At 55.3% G+C, this 23696-nt stretch overlaps 1 protein-coding gene across 2 annotated transcripts in view; it reads left to right on the top strand.

Moving 5' to 3' along the window:
• LOC140104753 (low-density lipoprotein receptor-related protein 8-like) overlaps positions 1-23696 on the top strand; it is a 170610-nt gene that overhangs the window by 136964 nt on the left and 9950 nt on the right. For both annotated transcript variants that reach the window (XM_072128426.1, XM_072128425.1), the window contains 11 exons: positions 3276-3644; positions 3720-3842; positions 4868-4996; positions 13383-13502; positions 16983-17108; positions 17431-17602; positions 18887-19114; positions 19218-19336; positions 19904-20043; positions 20156-20297; positions 21222-21374. In XM_072128426.1, the coding sequence (XP_071984527.1) occupies positions 3276-3644; positions 3720-3842; positions 4868-4996; positions 13383-13502; positions 16983-17108; positions 17431-17602; positions 18887-19114; positions 19218-19336; positions 19904-20043; positions 20156-20297; positions 21222-21374 (1821 nt within the window). The remainder of the gene's footprint in view (positions 1-3275; positions 3645-3719; positions 3843-4867; positions 4997-13382; positions 13503-16982; positions 17109-17430; positions 17603-18886; positions 19115-19217; positions 19337-19903; positions 20044-20155; positions 20298-21221; positions 21375-23696) is intronic.

The raw sequence follows: 23696 nt of genomic DNA, 5'->3' as shown, positions 1-23696 counted from the left end.
TTGATGCCGATTTCACTCTCCTGTAGACTTCAATGGGGAAAATGTTTCTTGTAACTTTATTTTTCACATAAACATTTTGTCAGGAGCGTCAGTCATGCGTCAGGAGCGTCAGTCATGCGTCAGGAGCGTCAGTCATGCGTCAGGAGCGTCAGTCATGCGTCAGGAGCGTCAGTCATGCGTCAGAAGCGTCAGTCATGCGTCAGGAGCGTCAGTCATGCGTCAGGAGCGTCAGTCATGCGTCAGTCATGCGTCAGGAGCGTCAGGAGCGTCAGTCATGCGTCAAGGAGCGTCAGTCATGTGTCAGGAGCGTCAGTCATGCGTCAGGAGCGTCAGTCATGCGTCAGGAGCGTCAGTCATGCGTCAGGAGCGTCAGTCATGCGTCAGGAGCGTCAGTCATGCGTCAGGAGCGTCAGTCATGCGTCAGGAGCGTCAGTCATGCGTCAGGAGCGTCAGTCATGCGTCAGGAGCGTCAGTCATGCGTCAGGAGCGTCAGTCATGCGTCAGGAGCGTCAGTCATGCGTCAGGAGCGTCAGTCATGCGTCAGGAGCGTCAGTCATGCGTCAGGAGCGTCAGTCATGCGTCAGGAGCGTCAGTCATGCGTCAGGAGCGTCAGGAGCGTCAGTCATGCGTCAGGAGCGTCAGTCATGCGTCAGGAGCGTCAGTCATGCGTCAGGAGCGTCAGTCATGCGTCAGTCATGCGTCAGGAGCGTCAGGAGCGTCAGTCATGCGTCAGGAGCGTCAGTCATGCGTCAGGAGCGTCAGTCATGCGTCAGGAGCGTCAGTCATGCGTCAGTCATGCGTCAGGAGCGTCAGTCATGCGTCAGGAGCGTCAGTCATGCGTCAGGAGCGTCAGTCATGCGTCAGGAGCGTCAGTCATGCGTCAGGAGCGTCAGTCATGCGTCAGGAGCGTCAGTCATGCGTCAGGAGCGTCAGTCATGCGTCAGGAGCGTCAGTCATGCGTCAGGAGCGTCAGTCATGCGTCAGGAGCGTCAGTCATGCGTCAGGAGCGTCAGTCATGCGTCAGGAGCGTCAGTCATGCGTCAGGAGCGTCAGTCATGCGTCAGTCATGCGTCAGGAGCGTCAGGAGCGTCAGTCATGCGTCAGGAGCGTCAGTCATGCGTCAGGAGCGTCAGTCATGCGTCAGGAGCGTCAGTCATGCGTCAGGAGCGTCAGTCATGCGTCAGGAGCGTCAGTCATGCGTCAGGAGCGTCAGTCATGCGTCAGGAGCGTCAGTCATGCGTCAGTCATGCGTCAGGAGCGTCAGGAGCGTCAGTCATGCGTCAGGAGCGTCAGTCATGCGTCAGGAGCGTCAGTCATGCGTCAGGAGCGTCAGTCATGCGTCAGGAGCGTCAGTCATGCGTCAGGAGCGCCAGTCATGCGTCAGGAGCGTCAGTCATGCGTCAGGAGCGTCAGTCATGCGTCAGGAGCGTCAGTCATGCGTCAGGAGCGTCAGTCATGCGTCAGGAGCGTCAGTCATGCGTCAGGAGCGTCAGTCATGCGTCAGGAGCGTCAGTCATGCGTCAGGAGCGTCAGTCATGCGTCAGGAGCGTCAGTCATGCGTCAGGAGCGTCAGTCATGCGTCAGGAGCGTCAGTCATGCGTCAGGAGCGTCAGTCATGCGTCAGGAGCGTCAGTCATGCGTCAGGAGCGTCAGTCATGCGTCAGGAGCGTCAGTCATGCGTCAGTCATGCGTCAGGAGCGTCAGGAGCGTCAGTCATGCGTCAGGAGCGTCAGTCATGCGTCAGGAGCGTCAGTCATGCGTCAGGAGCGTCAGTCATGCGTCAGGAGCGTCAGTCATGCGTCAGGAGCGTCAGTCATGCGTCAGGAGCGTCAGTCATGCGTCAGGAGCGTCAGTCATGCGTCAGTCATGCGTCAGGAGCGTCAGGAGCGTCAGTCATGCGTCAGGAGCGTCAGTCATGCGTCAGGAGCGTCAGTCATGCGTCAGGAGCGTCAGTCATGCGTCAGGAGCGTCAGTCATGCGTCAGGAGCGCCAGTCATGCGTCAGGAGCGTCAGTCATGCGTCAGGAGCGTCAGTCATGCGTCAGGAGCGTCAGTCATGCGTCAGGAGCGTCAGTCATGCGTCAGGAGCGTCAGTCATGCGTCAGGAGCGTCAGTCATGCGTCAGGAGCGTCAGTCATGCGTCAGGAGCGTCAGTCATGCGTCAGGAGCGTCAGTCATGCGTCAGGAGCGTCAGTCATGCGTCAGGAGCGTCAGTCATGCGGCTGTTCTTGATGTTTTTTTAACGTATATATTTTAAATTGATTCTTTTAAACAGAAAACAATGATGATGCGTAACAATCTAAACCAGTGGTGGGGAACCTGTGGCACGGGTGAAGAGGCGGCACTCAGAGCCCTTACTGTGGGCACCCGGGCATCGCCCCAGCACCAGACAGGACTCAGAGAACCTTCCTGCAGTTCCAAGAAACTTAAAAGATGCGGCTGTCAGACATATTTTCATACTTACTTCGCTACTTGGGACTGTAGGAAGAGGGGGAATGAATAGACAGGGCAGAATTATCTCTGGAGGACCTCCCGCTGCCCCCACCATTCTCGGTGCACAGGGGACCCTGGAAGAAGCTACAATGATGCAAATGTTCCATCTTGTCCCCAGGGGCCGATATGATTGAACGTTGTTGAGGAACAGGGAGCAATAAGTTACTGCTCTAATATTTGGTCGGCACCTCGCTATAAATAATGGAGGTTTTGGGTTGCAGTTTGGGCACTCGGCCGGTAACAGTTTCGCCATCACTGATCTAAACCATCATAATCTGGGGCTGTTCACATTAACCCCTTCTGGGTGTTGCCAGCAGAATGTCGTCGGCTGAAGCGGATTTATAGAACGTTTTCTCTTTGAGACTTTTTACAAAAAGTCGCAAATATACGATATGAAAAAGTCTCAAAAAAAACCCCACAGAGAAGGATCCCATCTATCTAAGCACATTTTGACATTAGACAAATATGGTGCAAAATAGAGACATTTTAGGTGTGCCCGGTCCTGGGCTCAGTTTCTGTCGGGTTTTGGACCCCATGGTTCTGGTATTGATAAGTTTTCCATGATCGGCTATTGATGACAGTTCTGTGAGATGAATGTGCGATGGGGAGCGTCCTCACACTGCTGTGCTGCTTCCTGCTCTAGAGGGTGGAGCAGCGCACGGCTCAGAGCACAGAGCACAGCAGTGTCGGGTCACGTGCCGCGTTCTTGTAGTTTCCTGATGCTTCGCCTCTTGTTTTCACCTTGTTGTCTTATTTTGCGCTCTTTGTGTCTGTCTCGTGCAGGTTGCCCTCGGGGAGAGTTCCAGTGCAGCGATAAGTCCTGCATCTCCTCCAGCTTCGTGTGCGACGGCAGCAAGAACTGTCATGACGGAAGCGACGAGAAGGATTGCGCCATAGTCACCTGTAGGTCCGGACAGTTCCGCTGCGGGAAGGGCGTTTGTATCCCCGAGAAGTGGCTGTGCGATGGTCAGGCGGACTGTGCAGACCAGTCAGACGAGTCTGAGGAGCGCTGCGGCCTGAAGAGTCAGCCTCAGGCGGTGACGCAGTGCGGCGTCCAGGAGTTCCGATGTGGCGATGGGAAGTGCATCCACATGAACTGGAGGTGCGACGGGGACCAGGACTGCAAGGACAACTCCGACGAGAGGGATTGCCGTGAGTCCAGCGCCTGGGATGTAACGGGTTAAATATATACGTATAAAGCGCTAACGCGCAGGTTCTCGCCCCCAGCTATGGCGTCCTGTCGTCCCGATGAGTTCCAGTGTGGAGACGGCGACTGCGTCTTCGGGATGTATCAGTGCAACGGAGTCCGAGATTGTCTGGACGGCAGCGACGAGACCGGGTGCCGCACTGGTGAGTCCCAATTATCAACAACTTATAGGGAACCAGGCACCAGACTGTACCCCACTAAACTATCAGCCCCCCCCCCCCCCCTAGTAGGGGATGAAACGTCCTTTCTAGAGTTCCCTCTTTCATGTGATATCTTTTACCTAAATAAATCTCCTTTAAAGTCATATGCAAATGAGCTGAGAAGAGTCATATTCTGCCAGAGAAGAGTCAGGCTCAGAGGCAGGAGGGGGGGGGGGGTCATTTTAGGAACCAGTATCATGGGTTTTATAGCAGCTACAAAATCTATAAAAGGAATTGGACTTTTATCTCCATCTCTACTTTGGATCTGTTCTGATTCGATCTGAAGGTTGAGATTCTTATCTTTAATATGTCGGCAAAAGCGCAGAAGCCGTTCCTCCTGCAGCCTCTAAACTTGACTCTTCTCAGGCAACATACTGGTTGTAGTTTATGAGGTCAATTTGCGCTGACAGGTTCCCTTTAATGGGGTAAAATCTGAGGGCAGACTGTAAAAAACTGGTTGACAACCGCAGTAGAAATTCTTCTAAAATTCTTAAATGGCCCCCTGATGATTTTCCAGAACCAGAAGTCCATGTGTAGATCTGGATCTGGAATACTAATTAGTTCTGTAGAATTCTGGACTCCATATTGGGAACAAGTCAAAGTGCGGATCCAATGGTTTCCACCCTGTGAGGAACAGAACATAAAAAAGGGGGTTTTAGTTTTTATTTAAACCAGGACCTGGGATAGATGTCTGATTTCTGGAGGACTGGACCCGGGGTCCCCTGGGAGGTCCTGCACGGTCAGTCCGTCTGTCTGGACCTCCAGGGTGGGGGGTAATTTTGGGAATTGGGGGTAAATGTCTGATTTCTGGAGGACTGGACCCGGGGTCCCCTGGGAGGTCCTGCACGGTCAGTCCGTCTGTCTGGACCTCCAGGGTGGGGGGTAATTTTGGGAATTGGGGGTAAATGTCTGTAAGAAACCTTTAAGTTCCCAGTAGAAGTAAGAATAACCTGAAATCCTCTGTGCAGCTGTGGAGGCTCCGTGTGACGCTGACGGAACGTTTCAATGCAAAAGCGGAGAATGCATCGACATCCGGAAGGTGTGCGACTTCCGCCAGGACTGCCGGGACCGCTCCGACGAACCTCTAAAGGAATGTGGTGAGTGACCCTGATGCATCGCGGCCTGTGTGTACTATCAGTGTGACCGCGGCCATAAGCCCAGGTACACGCGGCTCCAGAGACCGGACCCCCCGGGGGTAACACTCACCTCAGGGAACTCCAGGGCTCCAGGCGCCGGCCCAAATCCAAGTGACAACTAAACAATGAATGGCCAAGAAATTACAAGTGAAATGTAGGATTTCGGAAACATTTCCGCTCTGTCCTGATTGGCTGCTCTGTTATTCCTCCTGGAGATTTGTACATTTAGATGTAACATGGACTGAAACTTAAAGGGGATGTGACACCTTCCACAGGAACAGAGTGACCTGTGACTGGAGCAGCAGATTCACCATCAGTCCTGATGCTCCATTCATTGTTAGGAGGCTGGAAGTTGCTGAGCACAGCGCTCATCAGTGCAGTGAGAGGGACCTGATGTTAGTGAGGAGGGGACCCCCTCAATCAGATTGTGCTCCCCCCTATCCTGTGCAGCGTCTTATCGTTACATTACTGCCTCTACAATATTGCTGATTCATAATCCCATCAGTCGTTGTTACTTTATTCACATATTTCCAGGAGAGAAAACATAGTAATTAATCCATCCTGATAATCCCGGGACATTCCTCATACATCCGGGCCCCGGGACTGTGGGATCTTCTTATATCTGTTACCCATGGTCTCCTCCCTTCTAATATCAACTTTTATAATTATGCTAATGAGACAAATTGGCATTGGAACGTTACCAGAGCCCCTCCGTACTGTAGCTTCACAAGCTGTTGCACTGTGCAGGAGCACTTTTCCCTTCCACTGTATGAGATTACAGCATGGAGGGGCTCTGGTAACACCCCCCCCCCAGAGACCTTGTCTCAGTCCCGGGGCCGGATCTATGAGGAATGTCCCGGTTTTATCAGGATGGATTCTGATGGGAGATTTCCTTTCTACAAATCTGGGGTCTTCTGGGTTGTGCTGCCCTGGAGTCTTCATCGTATTTATACTTTGTAGTGATCACCAGAAAGTAAAACTGTAAAGAATAGTAAGAATTGTATTTTTTCCCCTAATTTGCCTCATATAAAAATTTATCAAAAATAAAGTGTCCCCAAAATCCTGAAATAAAAAATTAAACTCAATTTGCAAAAAGACCTTATAGACAGTGAGACGTGTAACGTTAATGATGAAGATTCAAAATAAACAAAACAAAAATAGCCGCCTCAGTGTATGGAACCCCCAAAAATATAAGGGGCCACGGTCTGTCTTAGGACTTCAATCCTAAACCGTGGCCAATCCCTTTAACCCCTTCATGACTGCCATACGGCGAGATACTTCCTGCTGTAAGGGGTGATACCTCTGGAGCACTGGCACCTAGAGACACAATTCTGGTGTCATAGTAAAGAGGAGGATCCCCCCATTAATAGAATATCAGTAAGTAAAACAGAACCGGATCCGTTCACTGCGTGTTCCCCAGGGGATGGATGGGCATGACGGACACACCTCTCCGGGTCTTGTCTTTTCCTACATGATGGGCTCGTGGTGATAGGAGACGTTGGGATGGATGGGAGTGACGGACACACCTCTCCGGGTCTTGTCTTCTCCTACATTAGGGGCTCGGTGTGATGGGAGATGTCGGGATGGATGGGGGTGACCGACACACCTCTCCGGGTCTTGTCTTCTCTTACATGAGGGGCTCGGTGTGATGGGAGACGTCGGGATGGATAGGGGTGACGACACACCTCTCCAGGTCTTGTCTTCTCCTACATAAGGGGCTCAGGGTGATGGGAGACGTCGGGATGGATGTGGGTGACGGACACATCTCTCCGGGTCTTGTCTTCTCCTACATAAGGGGTTCGGGGTGATGGGAGACGTCGGGATGGATGGGGTTGACGGACACATCTCTCCGGGTCTTGTCTTCTCCTACATAAGGGGCTCAGGGTGATGGGAGACGTCGGGATGGATGGGGGTGACGGACTCATCTCTCCGGGTCTTGTCTTCTCTTACATAAGGGGCTCGGGGTGATGGGAGACGTCGGGATGGATAGGGGTGACGGACACATCTCTCCGGGTCTTGTCTTTTCCTATATGAGGCGCTCGGGGTGATGGGAGACGTCGGGATGGATGGGGGTGACCGACACACCTCTCCGGGTCTTGTCTTCTCCTACATGAGGAGCTCGGGGTGATGGGAGACGTCGGGATGGATGGGGGTGACGGACACATCTCTCCGGGTCTTGTCTTCTCCTACATGAGGAGTTCGGGGTGATGGGAGACGTCGGGATGGATGGGGGTGATGGACACATCTCTCCGGGTCTTGTCTTCTCCTATATGAGGCGCTCGGGGTGATGGGAGACGTGGGGATGGATGGGTGTGACGGACACACCTCTCCGGGTCTTGTCTTCTCCTACATTAGGGACTCGGGGTGATGGGAGACGTCGGGATGGATGGGGGTGACGGACACATCTCTCCGGGTCTTGTCTTCTCCTATATGAGGGGCTCGGGGTGATGGGAGACGTCGGGATGGATGGGGGTGACGGACACATCTCTCCGGGTCTTGTCTTCTCCTACATGAGGAGCTCGGGGTGATGGGAGACGCCGGGATGGATGGGGTGACGGACACACCTCTCCGGGTCTTGTCTTCTCCTATATGAGGCGCTCGGGGTGATGGGAGACGTCGGGATGGATGGGGGTGATGGACACACCTCTCCGGGTCTTGTCTTCTCCTGTATGAGGGGCTCAGGGTGATGGGAGACGTGGGGATGGATGGGGGTGATGGACACACCTCTCCGGGTCTTGTCTTCTCCTGTATGAGGGGCTCAGGGTGATGGGAGACGTGGGGATGGATGGGGGTGACGGACACATCTCTCCGGGTCTTGTCTTCTCCTACATAAGGGGCTCAGGGTGATGGGAGACGTCGGGATGGATGGGGGTGATGGACACATCTCTCCGGGTCTTGTCTTTTCCTATATGAGGCGCTCGGGGTGATGGGAGACGTCGGGATGGATGGGGGTGACGGACACATCTCTCCGGGTCTTGTCTTCTCCTACATGAGGGGCTCGGGGTGATGGGAGACGTCGGGATGGATAGGGGTGACGACACACCTCTCCAGGTCTTGTCTTCTCCTATATGAGGCGCTCGGGGTGATGGGAGACGTCGGGATGGATGGGGGTGACGGACACATCTCTCCGGGTCTTGTCTTCTCCTACATGAGGGGCTTGGGGTGATGGGAGACGTCGGGATGGATGGGGTTGACGGACACACCTCTCCAGGTCTTGTCTTCTCCTACATGAGAGGTTCGGGGTGATGGGAGACGTCGGGATGGATGGGCATGACGGACACACCTCTCCGGGTCTTGTCTTCTCCTATATGAGGCGCTCGGGGTGATGGGAGACGTCGGGATGGATGGGGGTGATGGACACACCTCTCCGGGTCTTGTCTTCTCCTGTATGAGGGGCTCGGGGTGATGGGAGACGTCGGGATGGATGGGGGTGACGGACACACCTCTCCGGGTCTTGTCTTCTCCTGTATGAGGCGCTCGGAGTGATGGGAGACGTCGGGATGGATGGGGGTGACGGACACACCTCTCCGGGTCTTGTCTTCTCCTGTATGAGGGGCTCAGGGTGATGGGAGACGTGGGGATGGATGGGGGTGACGGACACACCTCTCCGGGTCTTGTCTTCTCCTATATGAGGGGCTCGGGGTGATGGGAGACGTGGGGATGGATGGGGGTGACGGACACACCTCTCCGGGTCTTGTCTTCTCCTATATGAGGGGCTCGGGTTGATGGGAGACGTTGGGATGGATGGGGGTGACGGACACACCTCTCTGGATCTTGTCTTCTCCTATATGAAGGGCTCAGGTTGATGGGAGACGTGGGGATGGATGGGGGTGACGAACACACCTCTCCGGGTCTTGTCTTCTCCTATTTGAGGGGCTCGGGGTGATGGGAGACGTCGGGATGGATGGGGTGACGGACACATCTCTCCCGGTCTTGTCTTCTCCTATATGAGGCGCTCGGGGTGATGGGAGACGTCGGGATGGATGGGGGTAACGGACACATCTCTCCGGGTCTTGTCTTCTCCTACATGAGGGGCTCGGGGTGATGGGAGACGTCGGGATGGATGGGGGTGACGGACACACCTCTCCGGGTCTTGTCTTCTCCTACATGAGGAGCTCGGGGTGATGGGAGACGTCGGGATGGATGGGGGTGACGGACACATCTCTCCGGGTCTTGTCTTCTCCTATTTGAGGGGCTCGGGGTGATGGGAGACGTCGGGATGGATGGGGGTGATGGACACATCTCTCCGGGTCTTGTCTTCTCCTACATGAGGCGCTCGGGGTGATGGGAGACGTCGGGATGGATGGGGGTGACGGACACACCTCTCCGGGTCTTGTCTTCTCCTACATGAGGGGCTCGGGGTGATGGGAGATGTCGGGATGAATGGGGGTGACGGACACACCTCTCCGGGTCTTGTCTTCTCCTGTATGAGGGGCTCAGGGTGATGGGAGACGTGGGGATGGATGGGGGTGACGGACACATCTCTCCGGGTCTTGTCTTCTCCTACATGAGGCCCTCGGGGTGATGGGAGACGTCGGGTTGGATGGGGGTGACGGACACATCTCTCCGGGTCTTGTCTTCTCCTATATGAGGCGCTCGGGGTGATGGGAGACGTCGGGATGGATGGGGGTGACGGACACATCTCTCCGGGTCTTGTCTTCTCCTGTATGAGGGGCTCGGGGTGATGGGAGACGTCGGGATGGATGGGGGTGACGGACACACCTCTCCGGGTCTTGTCTTCTCCTGTATGAGGCGCTCGGAGTGATGGGAGATGTCGGGATGGATGGGGGTGACGGACACACCTCTCCGGGTCTTGTCTTCTCATGTATGAGGGGCTCAGGGTGATGGGAGACGTGGGGATGGATGGGGGTGACGGACACACCTCTCCGGGTCTTGTCTTCTCCTATATGAGGGGCTCGGGGTGATGGGAGACGTCGGGATGGATGGGGGTGACGGACACATCTCTCCGGGTCTTGTCTTCTCCTATTTGAGGGGCTCGGGGTGATGGGAGACGTCGGGATGGATGGGGGTGACGGACACATCTCTCCGGGTCTTGTCTTCTCCTACATGAGGAGCTCGGGGTGATGGGAGACGTCGGGATGGATGGGGTTGACGGACACACCTCTCCGGGTCTTGTCTTCTCCTACATGAGGAGCTCGGGGTGATGGGAGACGTCGGGATGGATTGGGTTGACGGACACATCTCTCCGGGTCTTGTCCTCTCCTACATGAGGGGCTCGGGGTGATGGGAGACGTCGGGATGGATGGGGGTGACGGACACATCTCTCCGGGTCTTGTCTTCTCCTACATGAGGCGCTCGGGGTGATGGGAGACGTCGGGATGGATGGGGGTGACGGACACATCTCTCCGGGTCTTGTCTTCTCCTACATTAGGGGCTCGGGGTGATGGGAGACGTCGGGATGGATGGGGGTGACCGACACATCTCTCCGGGTCTTGTCTTCTCTTACATGAGGGGCTCGGGGTGATGGGAGACGTCGGGATGGATGGGGGTGACGGACACATCTCTCCGGGTCTTGTCTTCTCCTACATGAGGAGCTCGGGGTGATGGGAGACGTCGGGATGGATGGGGGTGACAGACACACCTCTCCGGGTCTTGTCTTCTCCTATATGAGGGGTTCGGGGTGATGGGAGATGTCGGGATGAATGGGGGTGACGGACACATCTCTCCGGGTCTTGTCTTCTCCTATATGAGGCGCTCGGGGTGATGGGAGACGTCGGGATGGGTGGGGGTGACGGACACATCTCTCCGGGTCTTGTCTTCTCCTACATGAGGGGCTCGGAGTGATGGGAGACGTCGGGATGGATGGGGGTGACGGACACATCTCTCTGGGGCTTGTCTTCTCCTATATGAGGGGTTCGGGGGGATGGATGGGGGTGACGGACACATCTCTCCGGGTCTTGTCTTCTCCTACATGAGGGGCTCGGGGTGATGGGAGACGTCGGGATGGATGGGGGTCACGGACACATCTCTCCGGGTCTTGTCTTCTCCTATTTGAGGGGCTCGGGGTGATGGGAGACGTCGGGATGGATGGGGGTGACGGACACACCTCTCTGGATCTTGTCTTCTCCTACATGAGGGGCTCGGGGTGATGGGAGACGTGGGGATGGATGGGGGTGACGAACACACCTCTCCGGGTCTTGTCTTCTCCTATATGAGGGGCTCGGGGTGATGGGAGACGTCGGGATGGATGGGGGTCACGGACACATCTCTCCGGGTCTTGTCTTCTCCTATTTGAGGGACTCGGGGTGATGGGAGACGTCGGGATGGATGGGGGTGACGGACACATCTCTCCGGGCCTTGTCTTCTCCTACATGAGGAGCTCGGGGTGATGGGAGACGTCGGGATGGATGGGGGTGACGGACACACCTCTCCGGGTCTTGTCTTCTCCTACATAAGGGGCTCGGGGTGATGGGAGACGTCGGGATGGATGGGGGTGACGGACACATCTCTCCGGGTCTTGTCTTCTCCTACATGAGGCGCTCGGGGTGATGGGAGACGTCGGGATGGATGGGGGTGACCGACACACCTCTCCGGGTCTTGTCTTCTCCTACATGAGGGGCTCGGGGTGATGGGAGACGTCGGGATGGATGGGGGTGACGGACACATCTCTCCGGGTCTTGTCTTCTCCTACATGAGGCGCTCGGGGTGATGGGAGACGTCGGGATGGATGGGGGTGACCGACACACCTCTCCGGGTCTTGTCTTCTCCTACATGAGGGGCTCGGGGTGATGGGAGACGTCGGGATGGATGGGGGTGACCGACACATCTCTCTGGGGCTTGTCTTCTCCTATATGAGGGGTTCGGGGTGATGGGAGACGTGGGGATGGATGGGGGTGACGGACACATCTCTCCGGGTCTTGTCTTCTCCTACATGAGGGGCTCGGGGTGATGGGAGACGTCGGGATGGATGGGGGTCACGGACACATCTCTCCGGGTCTTGTCTTCTCCTATTTGAGGGGCTCGGGGTGATGGGAGACGTCGGGATGGGGTGACGGACACATCTCTCCCGGTCTTGTCTTCTCCTATATGAGGCGCTCGGGGTGATGGGAGACGTTGGGATGGATGGGGGTGACGGACACACCTCTCTGGATCTTGTCTTCTCCTACATGAGGGGCTCGGGGTGATGGGAGACGTGGGGATGGATGGGGGTGACGAACACACCTCTCCGGGTCTTGTCTTCTCCTATATGAGGGGCTCGGGGTGATGGGAGACGTCGGGATGGATGGGGGTCACGGACACATCTCTCCGGGTCTTGTCTTCTCCTACATGAGGCGCTCGGGGTGATGGGAGACGTCGGGATGGATGGGGGTGACGGACACACCTCTCCGGGTCTTGTCTTCTCCTACATGAGGGGCTCGGGGTGATGGGAGAAGTCGGGATGGATGGGGGTGACGGACACACCTCTCCGGGTCTTGTCTTCTCCTACATGAGGGGCTCGGGGTGATGGGAGACGTCGGGATGGATGGGGGTGACCGACACACCTCTCCGGGTCTTGTCTTCTCCTACATGAGGGGCTCGGGGTGATGGGAGACGTCGGGATGGATGGGGGTGACCGACACATCTCTCTGGGGCTTGTCTTCTCCTATATGAGGGGTTCGGGGTGATGGGAGACGTGGGGATGGATGGGGGTGACGGACACATCTCTCCGGGTCTTGTCTTCTCCTACATGAGGGGCTCGGGGTGATGGGAGACGTCGGGATGGATGGGGGTCACGGACACATCTCTCCGGGTCTTGTCTTCTCCTATTTGAGGGGCTCGGGGTGATGGGAGACGTCGGGATGGGGTGACGGACACATCTCTCCCGGTCTTGTCTTCTCCTATATGAGGCGCTCGGGGTGATGGGAGACGTTGGGATGGATGGGGGTGACGGACACACCTCTCTGGATCTTGTCTTCTCCTACATGAGGGGCTCGGGGTGATGGGAGACGTGGGGATGGATGGGGGTGACGAACACACCTCTCCGGGTCTTGTCTTCTCCTATATGAGGGGCTCGGGGTGATGGGAGACGTCGGGATGGATGGGGGTCACGGACACATCTCTCCGGGTCTTGTCTTCTCCTACATGAGGCGCTCGGGGTGATGGGAGACGTCGGGATGGATGGGGGTGACGGACACACCTCTCCGGGTCTTGTCTTCTCCTACATGAGGGGCTCGGGGTGATGGGAGAAGTCGGGATGGATGGGGGTGACGGACACACCTCTCCGGGTCTTGTCTTCTCCTACATGAGGCGCTCGGGGTGATGGGAGACGTCGGGATGGATTTCTTAGCTTCCAGGTCTCTGCTCCGATACGTAGGAAATCCCTGAAGTTCTGAATCTCTTTTCTCAGGCGTCAACGAGTGTTTGATGAATAACGGCGGCTGCTCCCACATCTGCCGGGACCTGAAGGTGGGGCACGAGTGTGACTGCCCCCCGGGGTACAAGCTGATCGACAAAAAGACCTGCGGAGGTGAGTCATGTGACTAAAGAGGAGGAACCTGTCAGCAGATTTGACCCCCTCCCTCAGGTGGGGGAGGAAATGTCCTTTCTATATTTCCCTCTTTTTGTGTAAAATCTTCCCCATGTGACTACGAGCAGAGAAGAGTCATATTGTACCTGAGAGGAGTAAAGTGTAGAGACCTCAGTGGGACTGTCACTTCAGACTCCCCTATCCTCAGCTCTGTAGCACCTTGGTGATGGTGTCATATTAAAGATAACAATCGCATCTTCTAGATGAGAGCAGAACCTGCATATATTGTTTTCTAACCGACTTTCCTGTAAATCCCAGAACTATATGACTGGTGAGATCCGAAAGATGAGATTCTGGTCTTTAATAGGACACATGAAAACATGTAGGTGCTACAGATCTGAAGGTTGATTGTCTAAATTGACACTCCCCCCTACAGCCTCTGAACTTGATTCTTCTCAGGCAAAATATGACTCTTCTCTGCTCATTGTTACATGACTTTGCAGGAGATTTTTTAAATGGCAAAACTTATGAGGTTTCACATAAGAGGAAATTACACCCCCCCCCCCAACCCCAGCCCCCCCACCTGATGAGGCCGATAGTTTTTATATATCTATCTCTTTCTCTTCTCTATCTACCTCTTGTCCGTCTCCCTCTTGTCCGTCTCCCTCTTGTCCGTCTCCCTCTTGTCCGTCTCCCTCTTTTCCCTCTCCCTCTTTTCCCTCTCCCTCTTGTCCCTCTCCCTCTTGTCCCTCTCCCTCTTGTCCCTCTCCCTCTTGTCCCTCTCCCTCTTGTCCCTCTCCCTCTTGTCCCTCTTCCTCTTGTCCCTCTCCCTCTTGTCCCTCTCCCTCTTGCCCCTCTCCCTCTTGCCCCTCTCCCTCTTGCCCCTCTCCCTCTTGCCCCTCTCCCTCTTGCCCCTCTCCCTCTTGCCCCTCTCCCTCTTGCCCCTCTCCCTCTTGCCCCTCCCCCTCTTGTCCCTCTCCCTCTTGTCCCTCTCCCTCTTGTCCCTCTCCCTCTTGTCCCTCTCCCTCTTGTCCCTTTCCCTCTTGTCCCTCTCCCTCTTGTCCCTCTCCCTCTTGCCCCTCTCCCTCTTGCCCCTCTCCCTCTTGCCCCTCTCCCTCTTCTCCGTCTCCCTCTTGTCCCTCTCCCTCTTGCCCCTCTCCCTCTTGCCCCTCTCCCTCTTGCCCCTCTCCCTCTTGTCCCTCTCCCTCTTGTCCCTCTCCCTCTTGTCCCTCTCCCTCTTGTCCCTCTCCCTCTTGTCCCTTTCCCTCTTGTCCCTCTCCCTCTTGTCCCTCTCCCTCTTGTCCGTCTCCCTCTTCTCCGTCTCCCTCTTGTCCCTCTCCCTCTTCTCCGTCTACCTCTTCTCCGTCTACCTCTTGTCCCTCTCCCTCTTGTCCCTCTCCCTCTTGTCCCTCTCCCTCTTTTCCGTCTCCCTCTTTTCCGTCTCCCTCTTGTCCGTCTCCCTCTTGTCCGTCTCCCTCTTGTCCGTCTCCCTCTTGTCCCTCTCCCTCTTGTCCCTCTCCCTCTTGTCCCTCTCCCTCTTGTCCCTCTCCCTCTTGTCCCTCTCCCTCTTGTCCCTCTCCCTCTTGTCCCTCTCCCTCTTGTCCCTCTCCCTCTTGTCCCTCTCCCTCTTGTCCCTCTCCCTCTTGTCCCTCTCCCTCTTGTCCGTCTCCCTCTTGTCCCTCTCCCTCTTGTCCCTCTCCCTCTTGTCCCTCTCCCTCTTGTCCCTCTCCCTCTTGCCCCTCTCCCTCTTGCCCCTCTCCCTCTTACCCCTCTCCCTCTTGTCCCTCTCCCTCTTGCCCCTCTCCCTCTTGCCCCTCTCCCTCTTACCCCTCTCCCTCTTGCCCCTCTCCCTCTTGCCCCTCTCCCTCTTGCCCCTCTCCCTCTTGTCCCTCTCCCTCTTGTCCCTCTCCCTCTTGTCCCTCTCCCTCTTGCCCCTCTCCCTCTTGCCCCTCTCCCTCTTGTCCCTCTCCCTCTTGTCCCTCTCCCTCTTGTCCCTCTCCCTCTTGTCCCTCTCCCTCTTGTCCCTCTCCCTCTTGTCCCTCTCCCTCTTGTCCCTCTCCCTCTTGTCCCTCTCCCTCTTGTCCCTCTCCCTCTTGTCCCTCTCCCTCTTGTCCCTCTCCCTCTTGTCCCTCTCCCTCTTGTCCCTCTCCCTCTTGCCCCTCTCCCTCTTGCCCCTCTCCCTCTTGTCCCTCTCCCTCTTGTCCCTCTCCCTCTTGTCCCTCTCCCTCTTGTCCCTCTCCCTCTTGTCCCTCTCCCTCTTGTCCCTCTCCCTCTTGTCCCTCTCCCTCTTGTCCCTCTCCCTCTTGTCCCTCTCCCTCTTGTCCCTCTCCCTCTTGTCCCTCTCCCTCTTGTCCCTCTCCCTCTTGCCCCTCTCCCTCTTGCCCCTCTCCCTCTTGTCCCTCTCCCTCTTGTCCCTCTCCCTCTTGTCCCTCTCCCTCTTGTCCCTCTCCCTCTTGTCCCTCTCCCTCTTGTCCCTCTCCCTCTTGTCCCTCTCCCTCTTGTCCCTCTCCCTCTTGTCCCTCTCCCTCTTGCCCCTCTCCCTCTTGCCCCTCTCCCTCTTGTCCCTCTCCCTCTTGCCCCTCTCCCTCTTGCCCCTCTCCCTCTTGTCCCTCTCCCTCTTGCCCCTCTCCCTCTTGCCCCTCTCCCTCTTGCCCCTCTCCCTCTTGCCCCTCTCCCTCTTGTCCCTCTCCCTCTTGTCCCTCTCCCTCTTGTCCCTCTCCCTCTTGTCCCTCTCCCTCTTGTCCCTCTCCCTCTTGTCCCTCTCCCTCTTGTCCCTCTCCCTCTTGTCCCTCTCCCTCTTGTCCCTCTCCCTCTTGTCCCTCTCCCTCTTGTCCCTCTCCCTCTTGTCCCTCTCCCTCTTGTCCCTCTCCCTCTTGTCCCTCTCCCTCTTGTCCCTCTCCCTCTTGTCCCTCTCCCTCTTGTCCCTCTCCCTCTTGTCCCTCTCCCTCTTGTCCCTCTCCCTCTTGTCCCTCTCCCTCTTGTCCCTCTCCCTCTTGTCCGTCTCCCTCTTGTCCCTCTCCCTCTTGTCCGTCTCCCTCTTGTCCGTCTCCCTCTTGTCCCTCTCCCTCTTGTCCCTCTCCCTCTTGTCCCTCTCCCTCTTGTCCGTCTCCCTCTTGTCCGTCTCCCTCTTGTCCGTCTCCCTCTTGTCCCTCTCCCTCTTGTCCCTCTCCCTCTTGTCCGTCTCCCTCTTGTCCCTCTCCCTCTTGTCCGTCTCCCTCTTGTCCCTCTCCCTCTTGTCCGTCTCCCTCTTGTCCGTCTCCCTCTTGTCCCTCTCCCTCTTGTCCCTCTCCCTCTTGTCCGTCTCCCTCTTGTCCCTCTCCCTCTTGTCCGTCTCCCTCTTGTCCCTCTCCCTCTTGTCCGTCTCCCTCTTGTCCGTCTCCCTCTTGTCCGTCTCCCTCTTGTCCCTCTCCCTCTTGTCTATGTATCTCTCTCTATTATATATATTATTGCATATTCTCATATATTTCCTTGTACGTTCAGACATTGATGAGTGTGAGAACCCGGACGCTTGCAGCCAGATCTGCGTCAATTATAAAGGAGATTATAAATGTGAATGTTATGAAGGATTTCAGATGGACCCCATGACCAAGACGTGCAAAGCAGCAGGTAAGTGCGGGGTAAGTGCCCACTAAGGGGAGAACATTAACTCCTCATGAGCCGACGACCCAACATGTTTACAGGGAGGATACAAATGTGTATATATAATATATACAGGCCCATAGAGAGCGGCACCGGGACCGTGCAGTATATAAGCAGAAAGCACAACCAATTCCTAGTGAGAAATTCATTTACTGCCACGTTCCGGCTTCAGGCCTCAGGAGCTGGACACGTGGCTGGACACGTGGCAATACATGAATTTCTCCCTGTGCATTGGTCGGATGCTGCCACTTATTATATATTATTGTATATCACCTTGTGTTTCCTATAGGCCAGAGCCCATATCTCATCTTTACAAACCGCCATGAGCTGCGCCAGATCGACCTCGTCCGCAGAGATTATTTGCGTCTCGCCTCACAGCTGAAAAATGTTGTATCTCTGGACGTGGAAGTAATAAGCAAGAAGATTTACTGGTGTGACCTTTTCTATCGCAAAATTTACAGGTAAGTACTTGGCAAAGAACACTCGTCCCCACAATGGCTCACACTGCTGTGCTCTTGGATCTCTGCTGCTCACACTGCTGTGCTCTTGGATCTCTGCAGCTCGCACTGCTGTGCTCTTGGATCTCTGCAGCTCGCACTGCTGTGCTCTTGGATCTCTGCAGCTCACACTGCTGTGCTCTTGGATCTCTGCAGCTCGCACTGCTGTTCTCTTGGATCTCTGCTGCTCGCACTGCTGTGCTCTTGGATCTCTGCAGCTCGCACTGCTGTGCTCTTGGATCTCTGCAGCTCGCACTGCTGTGCTCTTGGATCTCTGCAGCTCACACTGCTGTGCTCTTGGATCTCTGCAGCTCGCACTGCTGTGCTCTGGGATCTCTGCAGCTCACACTGCTGTGCTCTTGGATCTCTGCTGCTCACACTGCTGTGCTCTTGGATCTCTGCAGCTCACACTGCTGTGCTCTTGGATCTCTGCAGCTCACACTGCTGTGCTCTTGGATCTCTGCAGCTCACACTGCTGTGCTCTTGGATCTCTGCAGCTCACACTGCTGTGCTCTTGGATTTCTGGATCTCACACTGCTGTGCTCTTGGATCCCTGCAGCTCACACGGCTGTGCTCTTGGATCTCTGCTGCTCACACTGCTGTGCTCTTGGATCTCTGCAGCTCACACTGCTGTGCTCTGGGATCTCTGCAGCTCACACGGCTGTGCTCTTGGATCTCTGCTGCTCGCACTGCTGTGCTCTTGGATCCCTGCAGCTCACACGGCTGTGCTCTTGGATCTCTGCTGCTCGCACTGCTGTGCTCTTGGATCTCTGCTGCTCGCACTGCTGTGCTCTTGGATCTCTGCAGCTCACACTGCTGTGCTCTTGGATCTCTGCAGCTCACACTGCTGTGCTCTTGGATCTCTGCTGCTCACACTGCTGTGCTCTTGGATCTCTGCTGCTCACACTGCTGTGCTCTTGGATCCCTGCAGCTCACACTGCTGTGCTCTTGGATCTCTGCAGCTCACACTGCTGTGCTCTTGGATCTCTGCAGCTCACACTGCTGTGCTCTTGGATCTCTGCAGCTCACACTGCTGTGCTCTTGGATCTCTGGATCTCACACTGCTGTGCTCTTGGATCTCTGCAGCTCGCACTGCTGTGCTCTAGAGATCTCTCACACTGCTGTGCTCTGGGATCCCTGCAGCTCACACTGCTGTGCTCTGGGATCCCTGCAGCTCGCACTGCTGTGCACTGTCCTCTCCGCTCTGGGTGACTGCTGTATAACTTGTAACCATGACTTTCTCTGCAGTTCTCCTCTGGATCGGGTCTCGGACCCCGCAGAACACGTCGTCTTGGTGAACAGTCACCTCCACTCCCCTGAGGGTCTCGCCGTGGACTGGATCCACAAGAACATTTACTGGACGGATTCTGGAAATAAGACGATTTCTGTGGCGACCAACGACGGCAGCAAACGGAAAACCCTCTTCAACCAGAGTCTGGGCGACCCGAGAGCCATCGCCGTGGACCCGACTACTGGGTGAGGTCTACGGAGACGACTCATCTGGCGTCCGGTTCTGATCCGGTGTCCGGTTATGATCCGGTGTCCGGTATACATTTATTATCTACATGTTTGCTTCCAGGTTCATGTTCTGGTCGGATTGGGGCGACCCGGCTAAGATAGAGAAGGCCGGGCTGAACGGGGGCGACCGCCAGGTGCTGGTCTCTGATGACATAGAGTGGCCCAATGGCATCACATTAGGTAAGTGGAAGGACTTGATCTTCTGGTTCCCCTTGTGGCTCATGCGGTTGTGGCTCATACAGGTGTGGCTCATACAGGTGTGGCTCATACAGGTGTGGCTCATACGGTTGTGGCTCATGCGGTTGTGGCTTATGCGGTTGTGGCTCATACAGGTGTGGCTCATACAGGTGTGGCTCATACAGGTGTGGCTCATACAGGTGTGGCTCATACGGTTGTGGCTCATGCGGTTGTGGCTCATACAGGTGTGGCTCATACAGGTGTGGCTCATACAGGTGTGGCTCATACAGGTGTGGCTCATACAGGTGTGGCTCATACAGGTGTGGCTCATACGGTTGTGGCTCATGCGGTTGTGGCTCATACAGGTGTGGCTCATACAGGTGTGGCTCATGCGGTTGTGGCTTATGCGGTTGTGGCTTATGCGGTTGTGGCTCGTACAGGTGTGGCTCGTGCAGGTGTGGCTCGTGCAGGTGTGGCTGATACAGGTGTGGCTGATACAGGTGTGGCTGATACAGGTGTGGTACATGCAGCTGTCCTCTATATGACCGCTCGCTCCTTCTTCTCCCCCAGATGTCCTGACCCACCGTCTGTATTGGGTGGACTCCAAGCTGCATACTCTCTCCAGCGTGGACTTCAATGGCTCCAGCAGGAAGCTGCTCATCTTGTCGGAGGATAAGCTCAGTCACCCCTTTGGTTTGGCCGTATTTGAGGTGAGGGCACATGGGGCACCACCAGCCGTGCCGTCATTCATCTCCAATCCCATGGAATCTTCCATGTTCCACGTCTCCGGGTTTGATCACCTCCCGCCTTTGGTTCCTGCAGGATAAGGTTTTCTGGACGGATCTGGAGAATGAGGCCATCTTCAGCGCCAACAGACTGACGGGAAAGGAGATCTCTGTCCTGGCCGAGAACCTCAACAATCCCCACGACATCGTGGTCGTTCACCAGTTAAAGCAGCCGAAAGGTACAAAGTCCCAGAGTAATAAACCTGGCGGCCACGTGTCCCACAGATGTAATAAACCAGGGGCCACGTGTCTCACAGATGTAATAAACCTGCGGCCACGTGTCCCACAGATGTAATAAACCTGCAGCCACGTGTCTCACAGATGTAATAAACCTGGGAGCCACGTGTCTCACAGATGTAATAAACCTGGGGCCACGTGTCCCACAGATGTAATAAACCTGGCAGCCATGTGTCCCACAGATGTAATAAACCTGGGGCCACGTGTCCCACAGATGTAATAAACCTGGCAGCCATGTGTCCCACAGATGTAATAAACGTGGCAGCCACGTGTCTCACAGATGTAATAAACCTGGGGGCCACGTGTCTTACAGATGTAATAAACCTGGCAGCCACGTGTCTCACAGATGTAATAAACCTGCGGCCACGTGTCCCACAGATGTAATAAACCTGGCAGCCACGTGTCTCACAGATGTAATAAACCTGCGGCCACGTGTCCCACAGATGTAATAAACCTGGCAGCCACGTGTCTCACAGATGTAATAAACCTGGGTCCACGTGTCTCACAGATGTAATAAACCTGGGGGCCACGTGTCTCACAGATGTAATAAACCTGGGGCCACGTGTCCTACAGATGTAATAAACCTGGAGCCACGTGTCCCACAGATGTAATAAACCTGGCAGCCACGTGTCCCACAGATGTAATAAACCTGCAGCCACTTGTCTCACTGATGTAATAAACCTGGGGGCCACGTGTCTCACAGATGTAATAAACCTGGGGCCACGTGTCTCACTGATATAATAAACCTGGGGGCCACGTGTCTTACAGATGTAATAAACCTGGGGCCACGTGTGTCACAGATTCGTGTCATTGCCTCCGGCCCGGGCCTCATCCTCCTTTCTACTCAATGATTTTGTGTCTTGCAGCTGTAAACGCCTGTAACCAGGGTCCACTCCCGAATGGCGGCTGTGAATACTTGTGCCTGGCCGCCCCTCAGATCTCCAGCCATTCCCCGAAATACACCTGTGCCTGTGCAGACGGCGTGGACCTGGGGCCGGATATGAGGAGCTGTGGCAAAGGTAAGTAGACCAGGAGGGTGCAGGACGCAGGGGTGCTACCAGCCCTGGGCGAGGGGAAGAAGGACTCTCAGGCTTTGTATGTAGGTGGGAGAAGGACTCTCAGGCTTTGTATGTAGGTGGGAGAAGGACTCTCAGGCTTTGTATGTAGGTGGGAGAAGGACTCTCAGGCTTTGTATGTAGGTTGGAGAAGGACTCACAGGCTTTGTATGTGGGCGGGAGAAGAAGGACTCTCAGGCTTTGTATGTAGGTGGGAGGAGAAGGACTCTCAGGCTTTGTATGTAGGTGGGAGGAGAAGGACTCTCAGGCTTTGTATGTGGGCGGGAGAAAAAGGACTCTCAGGCTTTGTATGTAGATGGGAGAAGAAGGACTCTCATGCTTTGTATGTAGATGGGAGAAGGAGGACTCACAGGCTTTGTATGTAGGTGGGAGAAGGACTCTCAGGCTTTGTATGTGGGCGGGAGAAGAAGGACTCTCAGGCTTTGTATGTAGATGGGAGAAGAAGGACTCTCAAGCTTTGTATGTGGGCGGGAGAAGAAGGACTCTCAGGCTTTGTATGTAGGTGAGAGAAGGACTCTCAGGCTTTGTATGTGGGCGGGAGAAGGAGGACTCTCAGGCTTTGTATGTGGGCGGGAGAAGGACTCTCAGGCTTTGTATGTAGATGGGAGAAGGAGGACTCACAGGCTTTGTATGTAGATGGGAGAAGAAGGACTCTCAGGCTTTGTATGTGGATGGGAGAAGTAGGACTCACAGGCTTTGTATGTAGGTGGGAGAAGAAGGACTCTCAAGCTTTGTGGGCGGGAGAAGGACTCACAGGCTTTGTATGTAGGTGAGAGAAGGAGGACTCTCAGGCTTTGTATGTGGGCGGGAGAAGGAGGACTCTCAGGCTTTGTATGTGGGCGGGAGAAGAAGGACTCTCAGGCTTTGTTTGTGGGCGGGAGAAGGACTCTCAGGCTTTGTATGTAGATGGGAGAAGGAGGACTCACAGGCTTTGTATGTGGGCGGGAGAAGAAGGACTCTCAGGCTTTGTATGTAGGTGGGAGAAGAAGGACTCTCAAGCTTTGTATGTGGGCGGGAGAAGAAGGACTCACAGGCTTTGTATGTAGGTGAGAGAAGGAGGACTCTCAGGCTTTGTATGTAGGTGGGAGAAGAAGGACTCTCAAGCTTTGTATGTGGGCGGGAGAAGAAGGACTCTCAGGCTTTGTATGTGGGCGGGAGAAGGAGGACTCTCAGGCTTTGTATGTGGGCGGGAGAAGGACTCTCAGGCTTTGTATGTGGGCGGGAGGAGAAGGACTCTCAGGCTTTGTATGTAGATGGGAGGAGAAGGACTCTCAGGCTTTGTATGTAGATGGGAGAAGGACTCTCAGGCTTTGTATGTGGGCGGGAGAAGGAGGACTCTCAGGCTTTGTATGTGGGCGGGACTCTCAGGCTTTGTATGTAGGTGGGAGAAGGACTCTCAGGCTTTGTACGTGGGCGGGAGAAGGAGGACTCTCAGGCTTTGTTTGTGGGCAGGAGAAGGAGGACTCTCAGGCTTTGTTTGTGGGCGGGAGAAGGAGGACTCTCAGGCTTTGTATGTGGGCGGGAGAAGGACTCTCAGGCTTTGTATGTGGGCGGGAGGACTCACAGGCTTTGTATGTAGGCGGGAGAAAAAGGACTCTCAGGCTTTGTATGTGGGCAGGAGAAGAAGGACTCTCAGGCTTTGTATGTAGATGGGAGAAGAAGGACTCTCAGGCTTTGTATGTGGGCGGGAAAAGAAGGACTCTCAGGCTTTGTATGTAGATGGGAGAAGTAGGACTCACAGGCTTTGTATGTAGGTGGGAGAAGGACCCTCAGGCTTTGTATGTGGGCGGGAGAAGAAGGACTTTCAGGCTTTGTATGTAGATGGGAGAAGAAGGACTCTCAAGCTTTGTATGTGGGCGGGAGAAGAAGGACTCACAGGCTTTGTATGTAGGTGGGAGAAGGACTCTCAGGCTTTGTATGTGGGCGGGAGAAGGAGGACTCTCAGGCTTTGTATGTGGGCTGGAGAAGGACTCTCAGGCTTTGTATGTGGATGGGAGAAGGAGGACTCACAGGCTTTGTATGTAGATGGGAGAAGGACTCTCAGGCTTTGTATGTGGGCGGGAGAAGGAGGACTCTCAGGCTTTGTATGTAGATGGGAGGAGAAGGACTCTCAGGCTTTGTATGTAGATGGGAGGAGAAGGACTCTCAGGCTTTGTATGTAGATGGGAGAAGGACTCTCAGGCTTTGTATGTGGGCGGGAGAAGGAGGACTCTCAGGCTTTGTATGTAGGTGGGAGAAGGACTCTCAGGCTTTGTATGTAGATGG

Source organism: Engystomops pustulosus, chromosome 10 (genome assembly GCF_040894005.1).
Source record: "Engystomops pustulosus chromosome 10, aEngPut4.maternal, whole genome shotgun sequence".
Classification (NCBI taxonomy): domain Eukaryota; kingdom Metazoa; phylum Chordata; class Amphibia; order Anura; family Leptodactylidae; genus Engystomops; species Engystomops pustulosus.
The sequence above is the reverse complement of the archived record's forward strand: the minus strand, read 5'-3'. Positions and strand labels throughout refer to the sequence as shown.